At 33.2% G+C, this 23688-nt stretch overlaps 2 protein-coding genes across 3 annotated transcripts; both read left to right on the forward strand.

Moving 5' to 3' along the window:
• The first annotated feature begins 990 nt into the window (after positions 1 to 990).
• LOC107439796 (uncharacterized) lies at positions 991 to 17217 on the forward strand. Of its 2 annotated transcripts, none has more exons than XM_043047009.2 (7): positions 991 to 1193; positions 7982 to 8185; positions 9640 to 9859; positions 11214 to 11454; positions 14530 to 14653; positions 15669 to 15854; positions 17185 to 17217. In XM_043047009.2, the coding sequence occupies exons 1-7, from the start codon at positions 1080 to 1082 to the stop codon at positions 17200 to 17202; spliced, it is 1107 nt and encodes a 368-aa protein (XP_042902943.2). In that variant the 5' UTR covers positions 991 to 1079; the 3' UTR covers positions 17203 to 17217. The 2 variants fall into 2 exon arrangements, with proteins under 2 accessions (XP_042902943.2, XP_042902942.2); XM_043047008.2 differs by lacking the exon at positions 11214 to 11454 and adding an exon at positions 13061 to 13301 and having other exon boundaries at positions 994 to 1193.
• Positions 17218 to 18705: 1488 nt separating this feature from the next.
• On the forward strand, positions 18706 to 21226 carry LOC139425020 (uncharacterized). The gene is made up of 3 exons (XM_071177787.1): positions 18706 to 18777; positions 20017 to 20387; positions 20931 to 21226. Exons 1-3 carry the CDS (start codon positions 18706 to 18708, stop codon positions 21190 to 21192), a joined length of 705 nt encoding a protein of 234 aa, XP_071033888.1. The 3' UTR covers positions 21193 to 21226.
• Positions 21227 to 23688: the final 2462 nt, after the last annotated feature.

The raw sequence follows: 23688 nt of genomic DNA on the forward strand, positions 1-23688 counted from the left end.
TATTTAACAAAGGTTTTGATCATCAAATTTTTTATTTTATTTATTTTCAGATAACTAAACTCAGTGGCGTGACATTCCATAGAGGGCCAAGGCCTACCGTGCCCATCTCAGTTTTCTTGACCTTGGGCTCTGGGGTACAGGAACAGATGTTCCGGTTAGGTGGTTAGCCGATCGCTGAACCCCCAGTGTTTAGTTCCCAAGCATGCTTGGTACTCATTTATTGACCCACTAAAGGGATGAAAGGCTGAGTCAACCTTGCCCAGCCAGAGGATTGAACCCAGGACCTGTGGCACGGGAGCGCGAAGCACTACCACTTAGCAGCCGGTCGTTGTTTTCAGTTAGACACAATTAAAAATATCTCCTTATCCACATGGAAATAGTGGTACGAGGATTGTTTCAATTTTTTTAAATGTTGCAATTGTACAAAAGCGGTAAAAAAATAGTTGCTTTTGATACATTTTTTACAGCATCTGTGTTATAACACACCGGTAAATTAAATTAGTCACATGCGCCAGATAACCAATCGATACGATTTCTGCCGACTTGAGTTGTACATTAATTTACTTTTTATTACTAATTTATTAATTAACTTTCATAATATGGTGCGAGTTAAAAATTAATTGAATTCTGTTAAAGCCTGATGGAATTTCTTGGTTTCGAAAAAAAAATAATAAAACTGAAAGCAAATTACATTGAACTAGTAATTTAATTTTTTTTACTCGTATATAATTCATCAAAATGAGATTTTTAGGAAATTTCTATGAAAATATTAATTTTTTTCTCTTAGATCCACTTATGTTTAATATTTGAATTACATTAATAAATTATCAATTTTATCTTCTTGTATTTAACAGTTATGCATACCAATACTTTTATGAAAACTTCAAAAATAATAAATGTATAGCTCATTCTGTTAGAAGCATGTAGGTAAGGAGCCATCTGCTAAAACTCCCATAGATTGCGATAATTTTTAAGAAAGATAAAAATTTAGTTCTTTCTAACAATTGAGGAAAGCATTTTTTTTCTACTCTCCCCTTACCTTATTCTGAGTTCTAACATAATTGAACTCAGGATTAAAAATGCTGTCTAATATTTTGTATATTTTACCCATGTTATTGGGACGGACATTCGACGCTCGATATGATAGAGTTGGTATCGATATTTTCCCTCAATCGGAAATTGATCAAGCAAGAGTGAGTATTTTTAGAAGTTACAAAAATCTCGAAGACAAAAATTTTATCCCATTTTTTTTCATTATTTATTATTTTCTTTATTCCTTTATTTTTGTGGGTTTTTTTTTTTAATCCTGTGTCTTTAAAGTATAGCATCCTTTTGAAAATGCAGTTCCAAAATGTTAAAAGTAGTCATATATCAACTGCTGTATTGGTAGTATTCAAAAAATAAAGAAATATCGCAAACTGATTATTTCATGTTTAGTATTAATGCAGAAAAAAAACAAGATATTAACCTTTTGCCTCCGACTGGTATTACAGGTGGACTTGTATGGCGGGATTCATCATACTAAGCGCCGGTAAGCAAGGGGTTAATATCAAGCAAAATTTAGTACCATCTAAAAAAAGTAACTCCAAAATAGAGTACTATCAATACAAAGCTGTAACTGAAAAAAAAGTAATTCTTAATAAAACTAAAATTTCTCTTATTATTACTGTTCAGATTCTCCTAATATTGATAGTACTATTTTTTCATAAATATACAACTATTTTAGAGTTAAAACACAGCTGGTTGTCTGGGACTTCTAGGATAAATAGGTTTTCGTATTTAAATATAAAGCTTCTTTTACAAATATATTTTCTTTATTTTTACAAGTGGTAGCAAATAATTGAAAATATTATTTCAGTTTATATTTTTAAATACCTTAATTTTATTACTATTTTCTTTTGTACAATTCTACCTTTTTAATGGCAAAATACGACAAAATGGCTGTGAATAATACATTTTCAAACCTATAAGATGAGTGTGATCTTTTCATTTTAAAAAATAAAGTAAAGTTTTGTTTAAATTTTTTATCATTATGCTAATCCTGTACATGCATTTTTTAAACGCTGGCTGTTTAGCTATTAAATTATTAAAATGCCAGAATCGTTTTTCTACTCTGGTATGTAGGTTTAAATATATTTCCTTATTAAAGTAAAATATATAATCCGTTTATTCTCTTAAATGTTAATCCTGACAGTTTTTATCTAGCTTTATTAGTATTCCTGCCAGAAATTAAAATAAAACCGTATTGAAATATTAAATAGAATAAAATAAAACTTTAAATAATTAACTTTCTAGTGTGGGCTAAAAAGGAGAAAAATGATTTTATTGTTTCCAGACCTAAAAAAATATGGAGTGTTACTGAACATCTATTGCTACCAAAAATTCCCCTCAAGTCTTTCGAATGAGAAGCAAACTAAGTTTATTCGAAACCTACTATTAGTTCACACATCTCCTTATATCTCGTTCAAATTTTCAATCGTTAATAAAATACTTCTTATTTATTCACTCAAGTTCAAATACATTTTTTTAACACTTGAAGTTATTAGTTTCATCAAATATTAATTCATTAAATAGGGATGAGCGAAAAACTAAATGGAATTTTCTGATCGGTTAAGCGTTAGTCATTGTTTTAAATTTTAATATAAGCGATTCAGTTTTTCACATATTTTAAAAATAACATCAGTGATAATTTATAACTTATAGCTCTATTTGAACAATAAAATAGTTTATCGCGCACATTTAAATATTTCATTATTTTACATTCGCTGTGTCAGATAAATTCAATAAAGAACATGACGTGGTAGCACGTGGTCCACATCACCCAAATTTATACTTTTATAGTAGTCTGAGTACTTTTATAGTAGTATTTTTTCTGGTTTATTTTGTTGTTTTCTGCAATTTAGTTCCATGTATATTATTTTGCTTGTGTAGAAAAGATAGAAAGTATTCTTGTGTGATTGCCCGACATGTTGGGCAAACAATCACAGACATTATAAAGCAACACAGATGAACATATGGCATTAATTTTAGACCTGACACGAAAAGGAACAAATAAAAAATGGAAATGTCGTATTTACAGCTCATCTAGAGGCCGAGAGTGACGATTCGATTCGATTGAAGATAAATCCCTTTCTGCGATATCAGCTAGGGATGACTGAAGCTTGTCAGGCGAAATGCGGGGATTGAAATTTCCGCATCCGACTTGCACCGACCACAATGCTGACGTAAAATATCCTCAGTGGTAGATGGATCATGGGTTAGAATCCCCTTGCCGTCAGGCTAACCGTGGGAAGTTTTCACAGTCTTTCTCTCTATGTAACGCAAATTCGGATTAGTTCAATCAGAAAAGTCCTCCACGGAGGCTCTCAGTACTTGATGCAGAATTTTCTTTGTCTTCTGGATTGGGTTCAAAATTACAAGGCTACGGAGTTGAACATTAGTAGTTGCAAATCCAAAAATTGGGTCGGCTGTTCAACGACGGTAATAAAATAATAAAAAATTCTGCTTGTATGAAGCAGAAAAAAATATAAAATTTTGTATTGTGATCAGGTGTAGTTAAAATTTAAGCCTTCTAATTATTCAGAAAAATAACAGAAATTTGATTGGCGATACATTTTATTTGGCAATAAATTCAGCTTGTAGAGGATAGACGATGAAATCTAGTGTATTCATCAAATGTGTTTGAAATTTTAGCATTCTAGCTACTCGGAAATCGCTAGAAATTCTGAATTGTAAAATATTCTCTTTTTTTTGGAANAATTCTTTTTTGTCGCCATTTTTAGTGCTACGAAAATTCGTCTTTGGGATTTGCCAAAAACAAAACAAGATGGAATTTTACTTTTTCAAGAGGGAAATATTTTACCGAAAAAACGAAAATGTGCCAATTCCCACAACATGAAACTTTATCTTGGTAAACGTACGTTTTGGAAATGTTATTTCATTTGGAATCTTATTTATCAGAGTTCATATGGCGATATTTGAATCTATGCTAAACTCTATATCGGCTCATTTTTCACCGAAATCCGACTGACTACTCTGTGTTTTATTTTATGAATGTGTTTTATTTTATGATTTGTCGCAAAAATTTTAAGCGTAGATTGGCGGCACTTAAAAACCGCCAAATCTGTAGCGGCTGAGGCGTTAATACGTAAGTACCGAATTTTTATTCCATACTTTCCTGAATCATATTACTTCAAACATTAGAATTTACAAGAAGTATACATAAACACATAATGTTATACCATTTAATTTTTCAAAAAAAGTATTTTGACAAAAATTTTTATCAAAAAATTATAAACTAAAAAACGGAAAATAAAGAATTCTTAGGATAAAAAACGATTTTAAGAATTCTTTACATTGAAATAAAAACTTCCATATTGTTTCTTTTTTTATTATTCTTATAGTTCTTAATCAGACGTAAAAAACCATTCTGTAGTGAACTGTTATCAAATAAGAAAAAAAAAATATTTACAAGCAAATTTTTAATTTAAAAATCATAACACTCACCTGTTTTATAAATCCGCAGAATTCAAAATAAAATGTTCTTCGTTTGAAAATTTTATTTTCAAATAATATATGCATAGATTATCCCTTCGTTACTTTTAGATAACACACCACACATCAAAATTTTATAAATGTAAGATCTCGATATGAATTTGAATATGTAGCTTAAAAACAGAATAGCTGAATTCTAGTTGAAATTATTCCTTCACAACAAAAAAATAATTACTAAGAAAACGATACAAATTTATTAATAATCAGCACAAATGAATCTATTTCAAGTAGTTCGGATGATTCTTTATTGTTGTTTTGCGAATAATATGGATACAGAAATATATACTATTCTATGAAGAAGAACAATATTCTATAACTATATATTTACAGTTCTGTGCATATTCTGAATTCCTATTTATTCATTGGAATGACGAAAGCAATGCTGATTTCACTTTAATTTGCGAAAATGTTAATTGTTGTGTTAATTGACAGAAAAAATTATTTTACCGTAATACACACAATCTGTAACAGCAAGTGATCATGAAATTGGAAGTTATGCTGTTGGTAATAGAAATGTAAAAATTATCGAGAAATTGTTCTTCAAATGCTTGGCGTGTTCTGCTTCAATGTTTGGCGTGTTCTGGTTAGTTTTTTCAAGAAATTCTACTTTTTCCTTAGGGAAATTTTGCTTCTTATTTGCTGCAAATGAAATGGCGTCCGTCAGAGCCAATGGCTTTGTGGGAACTAATGTCCGATATTTTCAGTCTCCCGCTAGATGGCGTACTCGAGCGTTGCGATCGCGAATTGTGGATGACGCTTGATGTTAACGCAGTTTTTTCAAATATTAATTCATTAATTAAATTTAATTAATTTTTTTTAATTTTTTATATGGGATAAAAAATTATAATTAGTTAATAAAAAATAACTAAAATAAAATTTTTCGTTGTTGACCTATGTAGGAATTCGACTTTAAATTTTTCCTTTTTTATATTACTGGTTTTTCATTTTAGGCCCGACAAAAATAAAATTATTTCCTCCTTTTTTAGTCCACTTGAAAAATGTACCTCTTAATTTTTTTGCTTTATTTTGTTGTTCTCTACAATTTAGTTCCATGTATGTTATTTTGTTTACATAGAAAGGAAAAAAAAGTGTTCTTGTGTGATTGCCCAACATGTTGGGCAAACACTCACAGACTCTTTAAAACAATACAGATGAACATATGGCATCAATTTTAGATCTGATACGAAAACGAACAATTAAAGAAAAGGAATGTCGTATTTACAGCTTATCTAGAGGCCGAGAGCGAGATTCGATTGAAGATAAATCCCTTTTTGCGATATCAGCTAAGGATGATTGAAGCTTATCAGCGAAATGTGTTCATTGAAATTTCCGCACCCGGCTCACACCAACACAGTGCTGACGTAAACGATTCTCAGTGGTAGACGAATCATGGGTTAGAGTCCCATTGCCGTTGTGTTAACCGTGGGAGGTTTTCATCATTTTTCTCTCCATGTAACACAAATTCGGATTAGTTCCACCAGAGAACTCCTCCACGAAGGTTCTCAATAACTTATCCAGGAGTTACCTTGTCTTCAAGACTGAGTTCAAAATTACGAGGCTACAGAATTGAACATTGAAAATTGGGTCTGCTGTTCAACGACGGTAATGAAATAATAAAAATTCTGCTTATATCAAGCAGAAAACAGTATAAATTTTTGCATTGTAATCAGGTGCTTAAGTGTAGTTAAAACATTTATACATTAACGATGCATTTTATTTCACAATAAAATCAACTTGTAGAGAATAGATGATGAAATCTTGTATAGTCATCAAATGTGTTTGAAATTTTAACATTCTAACAACTCGGAAATCGCTAGAAATTCTGAATGTTAAAATATTCTCGTTTTTTGGCAATGAAAGAACAATTACTATAAGCTCTGTAAAGCGCAGTAAACCAATAGTTGAATTTAACAGTACTGCAGGCATGTGTTTCTGTTGAAGTATAGGCTCTCTAGCTATTAGAAAAGTGGTCGAAATTTTAATTAATGATTTATTCTATTTGGAGAAAAAATGATTTGTGAAATTTTGAATTGACTATATGGTGGAAAAAGAACAATCACTATAAACTCTGCAAGGATCAGTAAGCCGATAATTGCATCTTATATTGCCATCGGGCACGAGGTGCTTTTGAAGTACTGAGCTCTCCAACTATTCGAAAAAACAACGAGATTTCGAATAATGATAAATTGTTTTTGGTGAAAAATTGACATTAATTTTGACTAGTAACTGTTGTAAGACAATTGAATCTTGTATTGTCATTAGATACAGATGTGCAATCGAAATTTTAACCTTCTAGCTTGTCGGAAATAGCTGGAAATTTTGAATTGACTGTTTGGTGGTAAAAGGACAATCACTCAAATCTGCAAGGAGTAATAAGTCGATGATTGAAACTTACATTGTAATCAGGCACGAGGCGCTGTTGAAGTGTGAGCTCTTTAACTATTCGAAATGGTCAGAATTATGGTTAACAAAGAATTCTTTTTAAATGGTGGAACTAGAAAGACCGTTGTAGCTGAGAAAGGCAAATCAGGGTGAAATGTTCTTCCTCGCGCTATGATGAAGTGAGGCAGAACTCATATCGATAGCATGGAAATCGGCATTCATAAGAATGAAAGAAGATTCCAGGGCATCAAGATGAGCTGTTGTGGAAGGGGTAGAAGTACTATTGGCATCAAAATTGAGTTTATAACCACGATTCGATCAATATGCGGCGATTGACGATTTACCTTATTCCATCGTATTCCTTAGGAACCTTTTAATATTGGCAACTTTAAGTACTATGTTTCAAGTCACTTTAGTCATGCTCGTTCATATTTGTCGTCTTGAACGCCTATTTGCAAGTACTTGAAAGATGTCGGCTTTCAATTACCATCTTCATATTTTTTGAAGACAATGAAATTTTTAACTAAGTATATATTCCTGCTTCAGTCTTTCGGTATTATTTATATAAATATGTGAACACTTATCGAAACTAACACTTTGGTCAACCTAATATAGATTGTAAGGTTAAAAGCGGAAACCGGTATTACCTTCTTTTAAAATGGCTTTAGAGAAATTCTGAAAATTCTGGAAACATGAATTCATAGGTAAATTTTCCACCTATGCACTTATGTAAGTATGGTCTCATAATTACCATGCCACCTTAAAGATTTTTATTTGTATGCTTTCAAAATTTATTATTCTTGAATTTCGAACAATGACAAAATTATTGATGTCCTGAAATATTAAAACTCAATTTTTAATTTTGCTTTTTCATTTCAATTGTCCAAATTGTTAAGATCTTCTCAAACAATCCAATTATAGATTAAATTTTCAGTTCTTTTAACATTTGTTATCATCTTATGTATATTTTAAGCTTATAAAGATAGCAGCAAATAAAAATATCAGCAGATATTTTTATTTATTCATTATTATTTCAATATTTTAGATACTACCTGAACAGGAAACTTCCTCCAGATATCAAACTACAGCTTCCGAAGATGATTTGAGAGATTTATTGGACGTATCGGCAGATTTGGCGCTGAAAGTAAAAGCTGGAAAAGTGGATTTTAAAGGAACTGGGACTTATTTAAGGGATACCCAGAAAGTGGGAAAGACAGTTGAAATTTTGACTAGGATGAAATTTACAACAGTAAGGGAGTATCAAATCTATACTTTAAGAAAATTATTTCAATTTAAACTGTTTTATATGGTGAAATATACATGCATTTTTAATTTATGCTCCATAAAAAGAGAACTGTTGCCCTAAGTGTTTCGAAATGTCTCTGCTTGGAGACCATTGCTGCTACAGCCCCTGATCAAACTATTAGACGCACTATAAGATTCTAAGTAAAATCTTATTTATCAGGTGATACTATACAACTTTATTGTTTTTACACCACTGAAACCGGTTTGCACTTGTTTACGTTCGTGTATCAATTGGATAAATTAAACGATATATAATATAAATTTGACGATTGGATAAATTCGACGATATATTATATAAATATAGAATATGTATTATATTAAGTATTATATTAGTATATAATAATAATTAGGCCAAATTATTAGATTATTATTATATAGCTTGAATAATGACATGTTTTGCACGAGTTTATATGCAATACTTTTATATTTAACATGTTATGGGTTTTTATTCAGGGGATTTTTATATACTTTCTCTTTGTATTTATTTTTAACCTATTGCATTAAAATGTTAACCAATTGATACACGAACATAAAAAAAAGTTTTAACCGCTTTCAACCCGCGTAAAAAAATAATGCTGAATTTAAAAATTTATTCTTACTGGAAGTTAGTTATTGTTACTGGAAACAATAATGAATTAAAAAAATTATTATTACTGGAAGTTAATTATTGTTACTAGAAACATTGATGAATTTAAAAATGTATTACTACTGGAAGTTAATTATTGTTACTTAAAGCAATGCTGAATTAAAAAATTTAATATTACTGGAAGTTAATTAATGTTACAGGAAACAATGATGAATTTAAAAATTAATTATTACTGGAATTTGGTTACTGTTCCTAGAAACAACGATGAATTTAAAAATTTATTCTTACTGGAAGTTAATTACTGTTACTGGGAACAATAATGAATTAAAAAAATTATTATTACTGGAAGTTGTTACTAGAAACATTGATGAATTTTAAAATTTATTACTACTGGAAGTTAATTATTGTTACTTGAAGCAATGATGATTTAAAAAATTTAATATTACTGGAAGTTAATTAATGTTACAGGAAACAATGATGAATTTAAAAATTTATTACTACTGGAAGTTGGTTATTGTTTCTAGAAACAACGATGAATTTAAAAATGTATTATTACTGGAAGTTAGTTATTGTTTCTGGAAACAATGATGAATTCAAAACTTTATTATTACTGGAAGTTAATTACTGTTGCTGGAAACAATGATGAATTTAAAAATTTATAATTATTGTTACTGGAAACAATGATAAATTTTAAAATTTCGAAAATGTCGAAAATATTATTTATAGAACATGTATGTGAAATAGCCAACTATTAAATCAAAAATTTTTCTATTGTTCTTTTTACTGAGTTGTTTGGATTATTTTTTGTTTAGTATACTGTAGCACTGTCAGCAAATCCCAAGCCTTTTCCAACCTGGATACATCGAAACAAGCATGATCTGGGTACTCATTATGTAAGGAGTGTGTCCTATGGTGGAGAACTTCTGGCCTCTATTCGATTCAAGGCTAACAAGGAAACTGATATGAATACCATCCAAGCCGAAATTAAAAATAATTTCATTGGCGGGAATGCCACAGGTCTTGTAGCAGATGGTGAGATACGTATTTTTACTAACTAATTTAAGATTTGCAAAATTTAAAAAATGAGGCCCTGTGTTTTATTACTCAAATTTGCCTCTGCTATGCACTATTTTTACGTTGAATGTTACGGGAAAAACCCTTTCTTTAGACTAGGAAGCCAACAGCTTAAAGTTCGCAAAAAACGGAAACTATGGCTCAGTCGCTTCAACCTGCCCTTGAAATAGAGGACTTTGCCTTAGCAATATGTTAAAACTTTCATACCTGAATTCATTATTTTCTAAAAAGGCTTTTTCTATATATTGAACGGACGGAAGGCAAAAGAACTAGAAATCAGTCAGGTTTATTTTTACTTTATTGTATAACTTTTGTTGAACAGTCGACCAATGTTGCAACTACCAATGTTCAACTCCATAGTTTTGTAATTTTGATCTCAATCCAGAAGACAAAGGAATTCCTGGATTAAATATAGGGAGAGAAATTTGTCTTCTTGAAGGATTTTTTGATGGAACCAATTCACATTTGCGTTACATGGAGAGGAAAATCACGAAAATCTCCCACGTTTACCCTGACGGCAAGGAAATTCTAACATGTAATCCGTCTGCTACTGAGGATAATTTAAGTCAGCATTGTGGTCGGTGAGAGTCGGTTGCTGAATTTGAATGAACCAGTCATTACTGGTTTCATCTCGGATAACTTCATTGAGAGGCGAAAGCTCTATCTACTGAGCCACCACGACTCTAGTCCCCCCGAGTAGAGCTCCTGAATTAGACAGGCCGACGCATCATCTATTTTTGCTCCAAAGAGCTAACATAAGCACTATACTAACATAACGTTAAATTGCGAACTTTTTTGATCCAATATTGCTTGATAGGTCAGCTCTGATAGTATAGGAGCCTTACCCCCGAGCGGTATCGTCCCGAGTAGTATCGCCCGCCAAACGCTGTGGAAAGCTTGGAGGTGGCGGGTTCGAATCCCGCCGTAACCCCGGATGTATTCTTCGTAACGTTCTTTTCTATATTGTTTCATCTGCTTGTCAAAGGCTTATAAGCCTAAATTGGGCACGCAAGCCTGCAAATGTCTGTTATATCAATAAAGCAACTTCGGTTCAGAAAAATATCACTGAGGAAAAATTGGGGATAAAATCGAAATCCAATTGGATCAATCAAAATTGGGTTATGTTTAAGATACTTCTCTTTTCCACTCTCCCATTGTGGCTCGTTCAATCGGAAAAGTCGTATAACTTAATGATCAACAACTGTTGAACAGCTTGTTTTTTACTTTTTCTCATTTTGTGAAATTTCATCAACTGAAAAATTTGATTTATTGATCAAACGTTGTTAAATATCATTTCGTTGGACTTTTTCAGGAAAACTGGAGTCTGTGCAGAGTCGATTAAAGGACAAAGCATCCATGGAAATCTCGTACTACGCTACCGTGCCACTGAAGAACGTACCCAACACCATCGATGGTCTAAGAAGTCTAGTGAAAGGCTTCGACCAGCACGTCAAAGAAGTGAACAATGGTTGGGGAGTGCCTATTAGAGTCGAACTGGTGGAGTTGTCACGTCTGCAGAACGCCAATGATTCGTTTGATTTCTTAAAGAACACGTAACTAGTAGTTTCATTTTTATTTTGTAAGAGGTATTTTAAATAAGTGTGGTTTGTCCTTAGTTGGAACGAGTCTTAGGGGATTGTGTACGCCTCACTTCCTCCTTGACAGCAACTAAACATGGTAAAATAATGTTTGTCTCAATTGTTCTCTGTTAGAGCCGCGATGGCTCAGGGGATAGCGCGTTTGCCTTCCAATGAGGTGAACCAGGGTTCGATCCCGGCGATGGCTGGTCGAAACGAATTCCACATCCGGCTAGCACCGACCACTGTGCTGATGTGAAATATTCTCAGTGGTAGACTAATCATGGGTTTAGAGTCTCCTTGCCGTCAAGCTAACCGTGGGAGGTTCTAGTGATCTTAATCTCCATGTAACGTAAATGCGGGTTAGTTCCAACAAAAAGTCCTCCACGAAGGCAAAATTTCTCCCTATACTCGATCCAGGAGTTCCCTTATCTTCTGTATTGGGTTCGAAATTACAAGGCTACGGAGTCGAACATTAGAAGTCGTAAATCCAAAACTCGGGTCGGCTGTTCAAAGACGATTANGAAACTAATGTTGCCCCCTAAAATTATTCCTCATAAGGCATAAATCCCACTAGTTTATTTCAAAATTGGCGAGTCACACTTCCCTAGTTTCCCTTGTCAGTCGCTTCAACCTGCCCTTATAACAGAGGACTTTGTCTTAGCAATATGTTAAAACTTTCATACCTGAATTCATTATTTTTCAAAAAGGCTTTTTTTATACATTGAACGGACGGAGGGCAAAAGAACTAGAAATCAGTCAGGTTTATTTTTACTTTATTGTATAACTTTTGTTGAACAGTCGACCAATGTTGCAACTACCAATGTTCAACTCCATAGTTTTGTAATTTTGATCTCAATCCAGAAGACAAAGGAATTCCTGGATTAAATATAGGGAGAGAAATTTGTCTTCTTGAAGGATTTTTTGATGGAACCAATTCACATTTGCGTTACATGGAGAGGAAAATCACGAAAATCTCCCACGGTTAGCCTGACGGCAAGGAAATTCTAACATGTAATCCGTCTACTACTGAGGATATTTTAAGTCAGCATTGTAGTTGGTGCGAGTCGGTTGCTGAGTTTGAGTCAACCAGTCATTACTGGTTTCATCTTCATTGAGAGGTGAAAGCTCTACCCACTGAGCCACCACGACTCTAGTCCCCCCCCAGAGCGGTATCGTCCGGAGTGGTATCGCCCGCCAAACGCTGTGCGAAGCGTGGAGGTTGCTCTCTAAATTGTTTCATCTGTCCTTCTACTCGACAAAGGCTTATAAGCCTAAATTAGGCACACAAGCCTGCAAATGTCTGTTATATCATTAAAGCAACTTCGGTTCAGAAAAACAACAATGAGAGAATATTGGGGATAAAATCGAAATCCAATTGGATCAATCAAAATTGGGGGATGTTTAAAATACTTCTCCTTTCCACTCTCCCATTGTGGCTCGTTCAATCGGAAAAGTCGCATAACTTAATGCTCAACAAGTGTTGAACAGCTTGTTTTTTTACTTTTTCTCATTTCGTGAAATTTCATCAACTGAGAAATTTGACTCAGTTGTTAAATATCATTTCGTTGGACTTTTTCAGGAAAACTGGAATCTGTACAGAGTCGATTAAAGGACAAAGCCTCCATGGAAATCTCCTACTATGCTACCGTGCCACTGAAGAACGTACCCAACACCATCGATGGTCTGAGAAGTCTAGTGAAAGGCTTCGACCAGCACGTCAAGGAAGTGAACAATGGTTGGGGAGTGCCTATTAGAGTCGAACTGGTGGAGTTGTCTCGTCTGCACAACGCCAATGATTCGTTTGATTTCTTAAAGAACACGTAACTAGTAGTTTCATTTCTATTTCGTGAGAGGTATTTTAAATAAGTGTGGTTTGTCCTTAGTTGGAATGATTCTTAGGGGATTGTGCATGCCTCACTTCCTCCTTGGCACCAACCAAACATGGTCCCAATTGTTCTCTGTTAGAGTCGCGATGGCTCAGGGGATAGCGCGTTTGCCTTCCAATGAGGTGAACCAGGGTTTGATCCCGGCGATGGCTGGTCGATACGAATTCCGCATCCGGCTTGCACCGACCACTGTGCTGATGTGAAATATTCTCAGTGGTAGACTGATCATGGGTTAGAGTCTTTTTGCCGTCAGGCTAACCGTTAGAGGTTCTAGTGGTCTTAATCTCCATGTAACGTAAATGCGGGTTAGTTCCAACAAAAAGTCCTCCACGAAGGCGAAATTTCTCCCAATACTCGATCCAGGAGTTCCCTTATCTTCTGTATTGGGTTCGAAACCACAAGGCTACGGAGTCGAACATTAGAAGTCGTAAACTCAAAACTCGGATCGGCTGTTTAAAGACGATTACAAAATATAAAATAAAATTGTTCACTGTTAGATGGCAATACAGGTTAAAAAATTTTGTAGAATCTAAATATGTAGAAAAAAAGGCATTTTTATTCAGAGAAAGTACGTTTTAGTGCATGATTTAGTAATATTATTTATAATTATAATTAATAAATTAACATATTTGAAGTCATACTCCTCTCGGCCATAAAGATTGGCACAACTTAGTAGTATTCTTAATAATTTTTCTTTGGCCTACTTAGAGCGCACTAATTAATAAATGAAACCTTAATCCATTGTTATACCATTATCATAAATGAATGTTATGTTAAGAATTCAGATATTGGTGGCATTTTTGGTGGCTAAGGAGATAAATCGCTTGCTTCCCAATGAGGTTACGAATTTCGAACCCGGCGAGCACCGACCACATTGCTGACGTAAAATATCCTCAGGGACAGACGGATCAGGGTTTGGAGTCCCATCACCGTCAGATTAGACGAGGGAGGTTTTCGTGGTTTTCCTCTCCAAATGTGAATTGGTTCCATCAAAAAGTTCTTCAAGAAGGCAAATTTCTTCCCATACTTGATCCAAGAGCTCCCTTGTCTTTTGAATCGGGTACAAAATTACAAGTCAACGGAGTTGAATATTTGTATTCATAAACTAAAAATAGTGCCTGCTGTTCGACGATGGTTATAAAATACAAGTTTTGATTTTCAGAGCATTGGAGGCCAAGCTAAGGGAGTTAGAATATGAATTTGACGATTTAAGAGAAGCCTATTCTATGATGACCGATTGGTATAGATCTCTTCCTACATCTATCAATCCTCAACAAGAAGGCGAGGTAAGTGGGTTTATATTTGCCATCATTAGACGAGGTTTGAGCATCTTAAGATTCTATCATACCTTTAATTTCTATGATCTTTTCAAATTATTGGTTGATAGTTTTACAGATTGTAAAGAATACGCATATGGTTTTACCTAAGTACTCGTTAGAAAATGTTCGAACATAAAACTTTCAATTTTTGATATCAAGTGATTTTTTTTCTATGCAAATATTAAATATTGATAGAATATGTTAGAAAAACTTTTTCAATAGTAGTTTATGTTTATATTAGAGACCGAAAGTCAAAGTTTAAACAGCTTACTTTGACTTAATCATAGATGATTATCATAGATGCTTATCATATAGATATAATTTCTAAAAAATTGAATGATTGTGTTGAACACTTTTTCAATAGATTTAAATATTTATTTTAACTGACTATGGAAAAAATTCAAACGTTTTATTTTGATATTATGAGTGTGATATCTATACCATTATCAATCATTGACAAATTGGTAAAACACTTGTACAACAGGCGAAAAACTGCAGGAATTCTACTGGTGGAATTTTTACTCCTAAGTTCCATTTCCGGTGATTTTGAACTGTCCTTAATTCATGCACAGGAGTGTGGATTTGCTTTAGAAGACGATAGACAATGTTTAAATAACTTACTTGTATTTAACAATCATGGATGTTATACGAATATCAATTTTTGAAAGATTATGATAAACACTCTTTTCATTAGACTTAAATATTTATATTAGCGAACATTAGACAAAATTAGAACGTTTTCTTTTGATATTATAAGTTGGCAAAACACTCTTTGTACTAGACATTTGCATCTATAATATAATTTATTAGACAATGTACAAAAAAAGTTGCTTTGTTAATAGATGTAACTTCATCATTATCACTGGCCAAGCAAGCTTTCATCAAGTCAATTAAGTTCAAATTAGCAAAGATTCAACAACGTTCGAATAAACTTAACTAAGGGGATATTTTTTAAACTTGTTTATCAATTCTTTTTTTTTAGATCAACAGTTTGTACAATAGAGTATTGAAAGTTCTGAGACTTTATTACGACAGCATTGGGAAGTTGAACATTGAAGAAGGACCAGATTCTCAAATAGGACCAGCACAGGAAGCTTACAAAGAAGGAAAATTTTCTGTTCTGCCAGGAAAATTTTCAAAAGAGTTCAGAAGACTGAAAAAGAAAATTGTAAGCAAATCATTAAACATTGATTCAAATTAATTTTTCAAATTTTTTTTGTCAAAAGATAATTTAACTCCTTAATTGATTTGTCCGCATACCGAACGTGCTATTCTAAGTTTGCCTCGCCCAGCTTACTGGTACGCTGTACCGACATCCATATGCTTTACTCTTCTTTTCTGGTTTTTCTGTATTTTTAATTCGTAGGAAATTATGTAGTATTAATATGTTTCAATAGATGGTGTAGCTTGTAACTGATATGCTTTTCATCCGGGATGCTTTTCATCCGTATTGAATTCTGATAAGTCAATCGTCAAAGATGAATAAAAAGAAGAAATGCGAAATTTAAACATAACTTTAATAACATTTTAGCAACTAAATTAAAAACATCCAAGATTATAATCAAACTCGTAGAACAAAGGAACAGACGTAAAGCAAAGCCTGTATTGCCATTAGCAGTATCACGTCCGGGTCACCAATATGGGGATAGTAGTTATCGACAATGTCAACCTTCATCTATGAAGAGGTATGAGGCATCATAGAATCGAGTTAACATGCCTTATATACTAGTGAATTGAAATTGTATTTTTGTTGTGGTAGACACAGTACAGTACTCCCCCAGCATAATTATATCTGAGATAGAATTCGATGAACGGATACCATTAGTTGAGTGTCAAAAAAAAATCTTTTTCTTTTGTCTACATTTTTGGAAAAAAAATGACCGGTTATGTGGTTAATATTAAGACATTAACGCCAAAATTGTTGCTTGCTCTCTCGTGTACATTTTTTTTAAGAAAACAGAAACTGATAACACATTCCTTCATTTAAAAAAAAAAAAATTTTCTGAGAAAGAAAACCAGTGTGTGGGCCAAAATGCATAAATAATACATATAGTTAAATTTTAATCTGAAATTATGCATTTGAATAATTTTTTTAGCAACATCACAATCACATTAGACATCATAGCTTTATCGCTAATCCCGGCCACTTTTTTATAAGTGGTACTTTTTTCATCGTTGCAGAGTTTGGTGCGACTTTCCAACATTAGGCTCTATTAAAATACCTCTTAAGAACATCGCCAATCAGTTCAATCAAAAAGAGTATTTTAAATTAACTCAAGTGCACCACGCAAAAAATAACTTTTTCTATTTTATCTGTTTATTTTAAATTCTTCTTTCTAAAATAAATATTGAAAAAAATTCATTGTTTACTTTAAAATACATTGTGCTTAATTTAATGTGTATAAAATAAATATTGTTTCTTAAAAAAAATATTTTTTTTTAGCTTTATGTTTTGATTTTATTTTTATTTATATTTATTTATTTTATTTTATTTTCAGATAGTCCATGGTGAGTGAAAAAAAAGAGAATTTGACTGCCCTTTCAAGACAATGAAAGTTGAGGTTTACAAGATAAAATAAAAAAAATAAGTAAAAAGGAATAAGGTAAAATTACATTAAGCAAAAAGATAAACAACTAGGAAATGATTAATCAGAATCGTTAATTAACAGAAAAACAAGTAATTTTCAAATCAGAACAATCAAACCCACGAAATACTTACAATGTGTTAAAGCTCTAAAAATCATTTTTTCATGTGATTCTTGTTATGAACCTCCACAATTTTCTGCGTGATCAATTGCGAAAAATACCATTGGTCTTCCATCTGCAAGACAATGACGTACTACTATTTGAGAAATAGTTGCACGATTGATATATATAGTAGTACTTAAATAGTAGTACGCCATGTGATAGACATTCCAAAATAATCAAAGAAATTCAATACCAGGATGGAGATAACAGTTAATTTTAGCTTTGGTTACTAAGTTTTATATTTTTTCAACATGTTATTTCGATAAAAATATACGAAAAAAAGACTTATCCAGATTTTATCCAGCTTTTTTTTATGTCTGAAGTAGGCAACGAAATATTTTCATAATGAAATACGAAACTTAACCACAGCATTACAATATTTCAAAACACTTTACAAGAAGGAAGAACACCATTTCAGATTTATTAAAAAGTTTGAAATTGTAGCAATATCAGGAAGGAGTCTGTTCTTGCAATTCAAAAATCCACCTCCAAATAATAAGTCGTCCCCTTAATGCTAACAGCGGATTAGATTCACCTTCATGTATTTTATTTGAAAAAGATGTCTGCTATAGTTGTCCCTCCGACTACTTGTGAGATTTTCCAAGCCCAATATATGTTATTAGGTAAAAACAAATATTTATTTGAGTTATAGTTGCAAGAGGCTACAAAAGTTAGGTTTTTAAAGCTCTCTCAATGTCTACCCTATAGAGTCTTAGAGGTTCAGGGGATAGAGCGTTCGCCTTCCAATGAGATGAAGTGAGTTCGAATTCCAGCGATGACTGGTAGATACGAATTTCCCACCCGGCTCGTACCGAACACAGTGCTGACGTAAAATATCCTCAGTGGTAGACGGATCATGGGTTAAAGTCCTCTTACCATCAGGATAAACGAGGAGGGATTAGTGATTTTCCTCCTCACGTAACGCAAATGCGGATTAGTCCCATCAAAAAGTCCTCCACGAAGGTAAATTTCTCCAAAATACCTAATCCAAAATTTCCCTTGTCTTCGGGATTAGGTTTTAAATTACAAGGCCATGGACTTGAACATTAGTAGCCGTAATACCACAATGGGGTCGGCACTTCAACGACGGTTATAAAATGTCTACCATACACTACTTGGCAAAAGTACCCAAGAACCCGAACAACCAGTGGTCCGTATTTAGGGAGACGTTATAACGTCTCCCCAAATACAACCATCTATAGATCAATGATGCTGGCCTGTTTTTTGTATGGATGAGACTTTCATGTTTGGGGAAACATGTTTGAGGAGACATGTTTGAGGAGACATGTTTGGGGAGACTTGATGGATGGCTATATGAATTGACTTCGAGACGTCCAGCTGAAGTAAGTGTTGGCATCCCAAAGGTGTTCATATGAAATTTAGTTGCATCTCTGAGAAAGTCTGTCCAGTTTTTGAACAACCATTTCATAAAACCATTGGCTACGCAAGTCTCTATCTGGAAGAGATGTGGGCCCTATGCGAAATGTTGCCTTACATTTGAAAGAGCAACATTGTCCTGAATATTTACATACTTCTCCGAGTTTATGATCCCAGCCACAGGAACTAAGGGACCCAGGCCAAACAACGAAAGTTACTCCCACACCATGATGGTTAAAGTGGGTGACCGGATATGGTTCTTTCACCAAGAGTTGGCACTTGCCTCCACCTAATCGGACGACATTTCCGCACGGGAGTAAGAGTAAAAACATCTCAGCGCCTGAAATGAAGACAACCCTTAATGCACGCCAAACGCAAACAGTTAATTCTTTTTCACTCACTTACTTCGCTTTATCATCTTCTATTATACTCTTCATTACTCTAGCTAATTAAATATATTGCAGCAAAATGTCTCAAAAAGAGCAAAGTATTCACTCAAAAAAGACAAATATCTTCAAATTTATGAAATATTTAATGTTAAGAAATGCAAATAAATATCGCGAAATAAATATTTCAGTCTTACGATCGCCAAATAGCAACCTTGTTCAGGATTGTTCACATCCTTTTCCCAAAAAAAGCGAAATAGTATAGTCGGATGCCACGTAATGAAGGCGGAGCCAAGTACCAACTCCTGGTGAACGAACAATACTTTTGGTCAAATAATGTGTCCCGCAGTGGACTGATCGTTAAGACACGGCTCCCAGCAGATCACAGAAATTAAGCATCACGGGCTGCTATCAGTGGTGTGCGGATGGATTACCACTTGGATCAGTCTGCGTAGGGAACGAGGGTGTGCGGCATTGATTCTCGTTAAACTTTTCTACTGTAAAGTGCTCGACTTCCCGTTCAGGTCGTGGGGCTACCGAAGTGGGGGTGCCATCCCCTCTGCAGAGGATCAAAATTGTGATGGCATGTCTTCGGATCATCCTCAGGGATGCTTCCCTGACCATCGCCAATAGCCCATTGCACAGCTCTAGCGCGACGTAAATGAGTTACAACTACAACTGGTCCAAATAATGTATTAGGCAAAGAGTAAAAATACCATAGCCAACTCTCTTTTATTCAATTAAATGTGAATTTTTTAAGTTTAATTTTCCCCCCGGTTAAATCCTTCGATTGTTTATTGCTTAAGTTTCATATTATAGTACTACCAAATTTTTGACAACCGAATAATTGAAATAATTTTTGTCCCAGAAAAGAAAATGTACGGAACTGGTACCGGTACATACATTCGATGGGGAACCAAGTCTTGTCCAGAAACTCCAATGATCTATCAACTGAGCACGGGTTTCATGTCTGCTACCACTAACCGAGGTACTGGAGGAGGGTCTGACTACCTATGCTTGCCCGACGAACCAGAATTCAAAGACCAAGATCCATCTTTTGGAAGTGATTCATCTACTCATGTCGCTGGTACCAAGTACGGACTGATGGACGAGCATCCATTTGAGGAACATGATGTTAGGTCCTACTTTGGAAGGGGTGTTCCTTGCTCCACTTGTCACCTGACAAACAGGTAAACTATATATTTGCAAACTATATCTTAAATTTTAGGCTTGAATAATTTGAAAAGCATTCATTGTCTCATGAAAAATAAAACTGTTAAAGAATAAGGCTACTCTGCTGGTATTTGTGTGAAAGAAAATCAAACATTACGAAGGGTAACGCAAAATTAGAAGACATCTTTTGGTGACTGGTGCACGTTAAATCTGTCCGGTCACAATGTCCTCAATGTTCCCATAACAAATCAATACCTCTAGGGCAGTATTTCCCAAAGCGTGGTGCGCGTACCCTCAGGGATACGGGAACAGATTAGTGGGGTACGCGTTCTTATGCGAAATATCTTGCAACAAACGAAAATTCTCTACTCTGATTCTACGTGATTTTCTACTCTATACCAATGTGTTAACAATAATCGAAACAAAGTTTTATGTCATAACATATTTTTGTTCTTTTGAGGCATCGTAAATATAATGGTTTTAACTTGTTTGCTACTAATGAATTGATTTTTAATCTTATTAAATGCATAATAATCAATTTTTTAAAAACTTTACTTTAGGACCCTGATACACGTATTTCCAGCAGCTGATGAATGTCCGGAAGATTGGATAACCGAATATTCTGGATACCTAATGTCCGGATCAAACTTGCCAGGAACGCATATTTGTATGGATGAAAAACCTGAGTCCTATGAACAGAATACAGAAGAACAACAATCGCATACTTTGTCCATCGTCCATGTATCTGAAATAGAGGGTGGACTTCCTAAACCTCCTTACAGGGGCAAAGCCGCTGTACAATGCATCGTTTGTTCGAAGTGATGAGTGATTAATAAATGTCTTTACATGATACAAACTTGTTGTTAACTTTTTATATTATCTAACATACAATAGTTTGAGAAAGTTTGAAACCAAGTCATACAAAAAAAAAGAGGTGGAGTTGAATGCATGTTATTCCTAAATAACTTTTGATCTAATGATCGGATCTTCACGTTCTAGGCCTTCATTTTAATGGTTCGAGAGGGTGACCTCTAATATAATTAATAAGTGGAGACGATATTTATGTTTACTTAGTATTCCAAGTAAACTGTTAAGTTATTTTAAGTTATTTAAATAAATAACTTAACTAATAAATAACCTTATCTAAATAAACAACTTCACTAATAAAACCTTTTTCTCGACGGCTGCGAATTTCTGACCCCCCAAAATATAGGGGGTAACCGCAATGTGGGAAATATGGTCTCAATAGTTAGGTCATGCAAGTAGTTCAAAGTTTGAAACCCTTAATGTTAATTTTACTTCTTGCTTATTTCACCATATCTCGATACATTTTTTAACGAATTAAAAAGTTTTTGGACACAATTATAAAACTCGTTTATCCAAAGAAATTTTTAGGAAAATTATAGCTTTTAGTACATTTTTATAATTTTATTTAATAATAATCAAAACATTTTGAAGTGCAAGGTTTAAAATTTTTGTATCATTTTAAGGAATGTTATTTTGCATAGCAAAATGGAAAATTTTGTGCAAAATCGGTCGAATAGTTTCCGAAAAATCGATTTTTTTTTTCTTTTTTAAAATGACTTTTTCCAAATATTTGCAGTGCATTCGATCAAATTTGAAGTGCAAGGTTTAAAATTTTTGTATCATTTTAAAGAATGTTATTTTGCATAGCAAAATGGAAATTTTGAGCAAAATCGGTCGAATAGTTTCCGAAAAATCGATTTTTTTTTTTCTTTTTTAAAATGACTTTTTCCAAATTTGATTTCTCAAAAGCTATTTGACCGATTTCGATCAAATTTTCTAAATTGCTATATAAAATTACATTCTTTAAACTAATTTAAAAATTGTATACATTGCACTTCAAAATTTTTTCGACTATTATTACATAAAATAATAATAAATATTTACTAAAAGTTAAATTTTTCATTAAATTATCTTTGGATAAGCGGATTTTATAAATGTGTGCAAAATTTTTCATGTTGCTTGAAAAGTTCTCGTGATATAGCGAAATACGCAAAAGGTAAAATTAACATCAGGTGTCCGAACCTTGGATAGCGCTCCTGACCAAAATATAGGGACCACATTTCCCAGATTGTGGCTATCCCCTATATTTTGGGGATCAGAAATCCGAATCCGTCAAAGAAAAGGTGTGGTTATTCAGAGAAAATACGTTTTTGTGTCTGATTTCGTAACTTTAAATATCGTCTGTACTAATTAATTCGCATATTTGAGGTTACCTTTTCGAACCATTAAGATGGAGTTGTAGAACGAGTAGATCCGATCCTTAGATCGAAAGTTATTTAGGGTGGTCTTTTATTTTGTTCGTCGTACAGCACTTTTTTTCCGTACAAAAGAATTCCTAGGAATTCTTATCTTCAAACAGTCTTTTTAAAAAATTTTTGTACACAAAATCATCCAACAACTCCAGAAACATACATTTTTGCTCTACGAAATAACTTCGGTTACGTGGTAGGTGTGTTTTTTTTTTCTTTTTTTTTCTTTTTTTCCTCCGTATCTTAACAGTTTTTCTCTAATGAACTTTCTAAATCCTTGTTTTTCCCTTATAAACCCTTTCATATGTATTTTTGGTATCCTTTTTAGTATCCTTAAGGCAAAAATGTAAATATAATATAGGGTAAGTACTGCATTAACTTCATAGATGTACTACGCAAGATGTAAGAAATGTATTATTTAAAAATGTACAGTGCGTAAAAAAAATAAATAAGTAAATGAATAAATAAATAAATAAAAAAAGAAAAAACGGTATACCCTGTATAACTTTTGATCGGGGTTTCACGTTCTAGGACTCGATCTTAATTGCTCAAATGGGTGATTTCAAATGTGCTAATTAATTAGTGCAGACGATATTTTAAGTTACGAAACAGACTTTCTCTGAATAAACATGCTTTTTCCCCCAATGGATTTGGATTTCTGACCCCCAAAATATAAGGGGTATTTCGCTATATCTCGAAAATTTTTTAAACGAATTAAAAATTTTTTTTGCACCCAATTATAAAATTCGTTTATCCAAAGATAATTCCATGCAAAAAATAACTTTTAGTAAAATTTTATTATTTTTTATTACTTTATTTAATAATAGTAAAAAAAAATGATTTAGGTATATAATTTTTTGATTCATTTTAAAGAATGCAATTTTTTAATGGCAAAATATGAAATTTGAGCCAAATCGGTCGAATAGTTACTGAGAAATCGAATTTAAGTTTCTGACATTTCGAAATTCAATCTTAACACAAGCATGCATAGCGTAGGTTTCAATCTAAAATTTGGAGCAGCATGTAAACAAATGAGTTCTTA

Source organism: Parasteatoda tepidariorum, chromosome 1, assembly GCF_043381705.1.
Source record: "Parasteatoda tepidariorum isolate YZ-2023 chromosome 1, CAS_Ptep_4.0, whole genome shotgun sequence".
In the NCBI taxonomy this organism is placed as follows: Eukaryota; Metazoa; Arthropoda; class Arachnida; order Araneae; family Theridiidae; genus Parasteatoda; species Parasteatoda tepidariorum.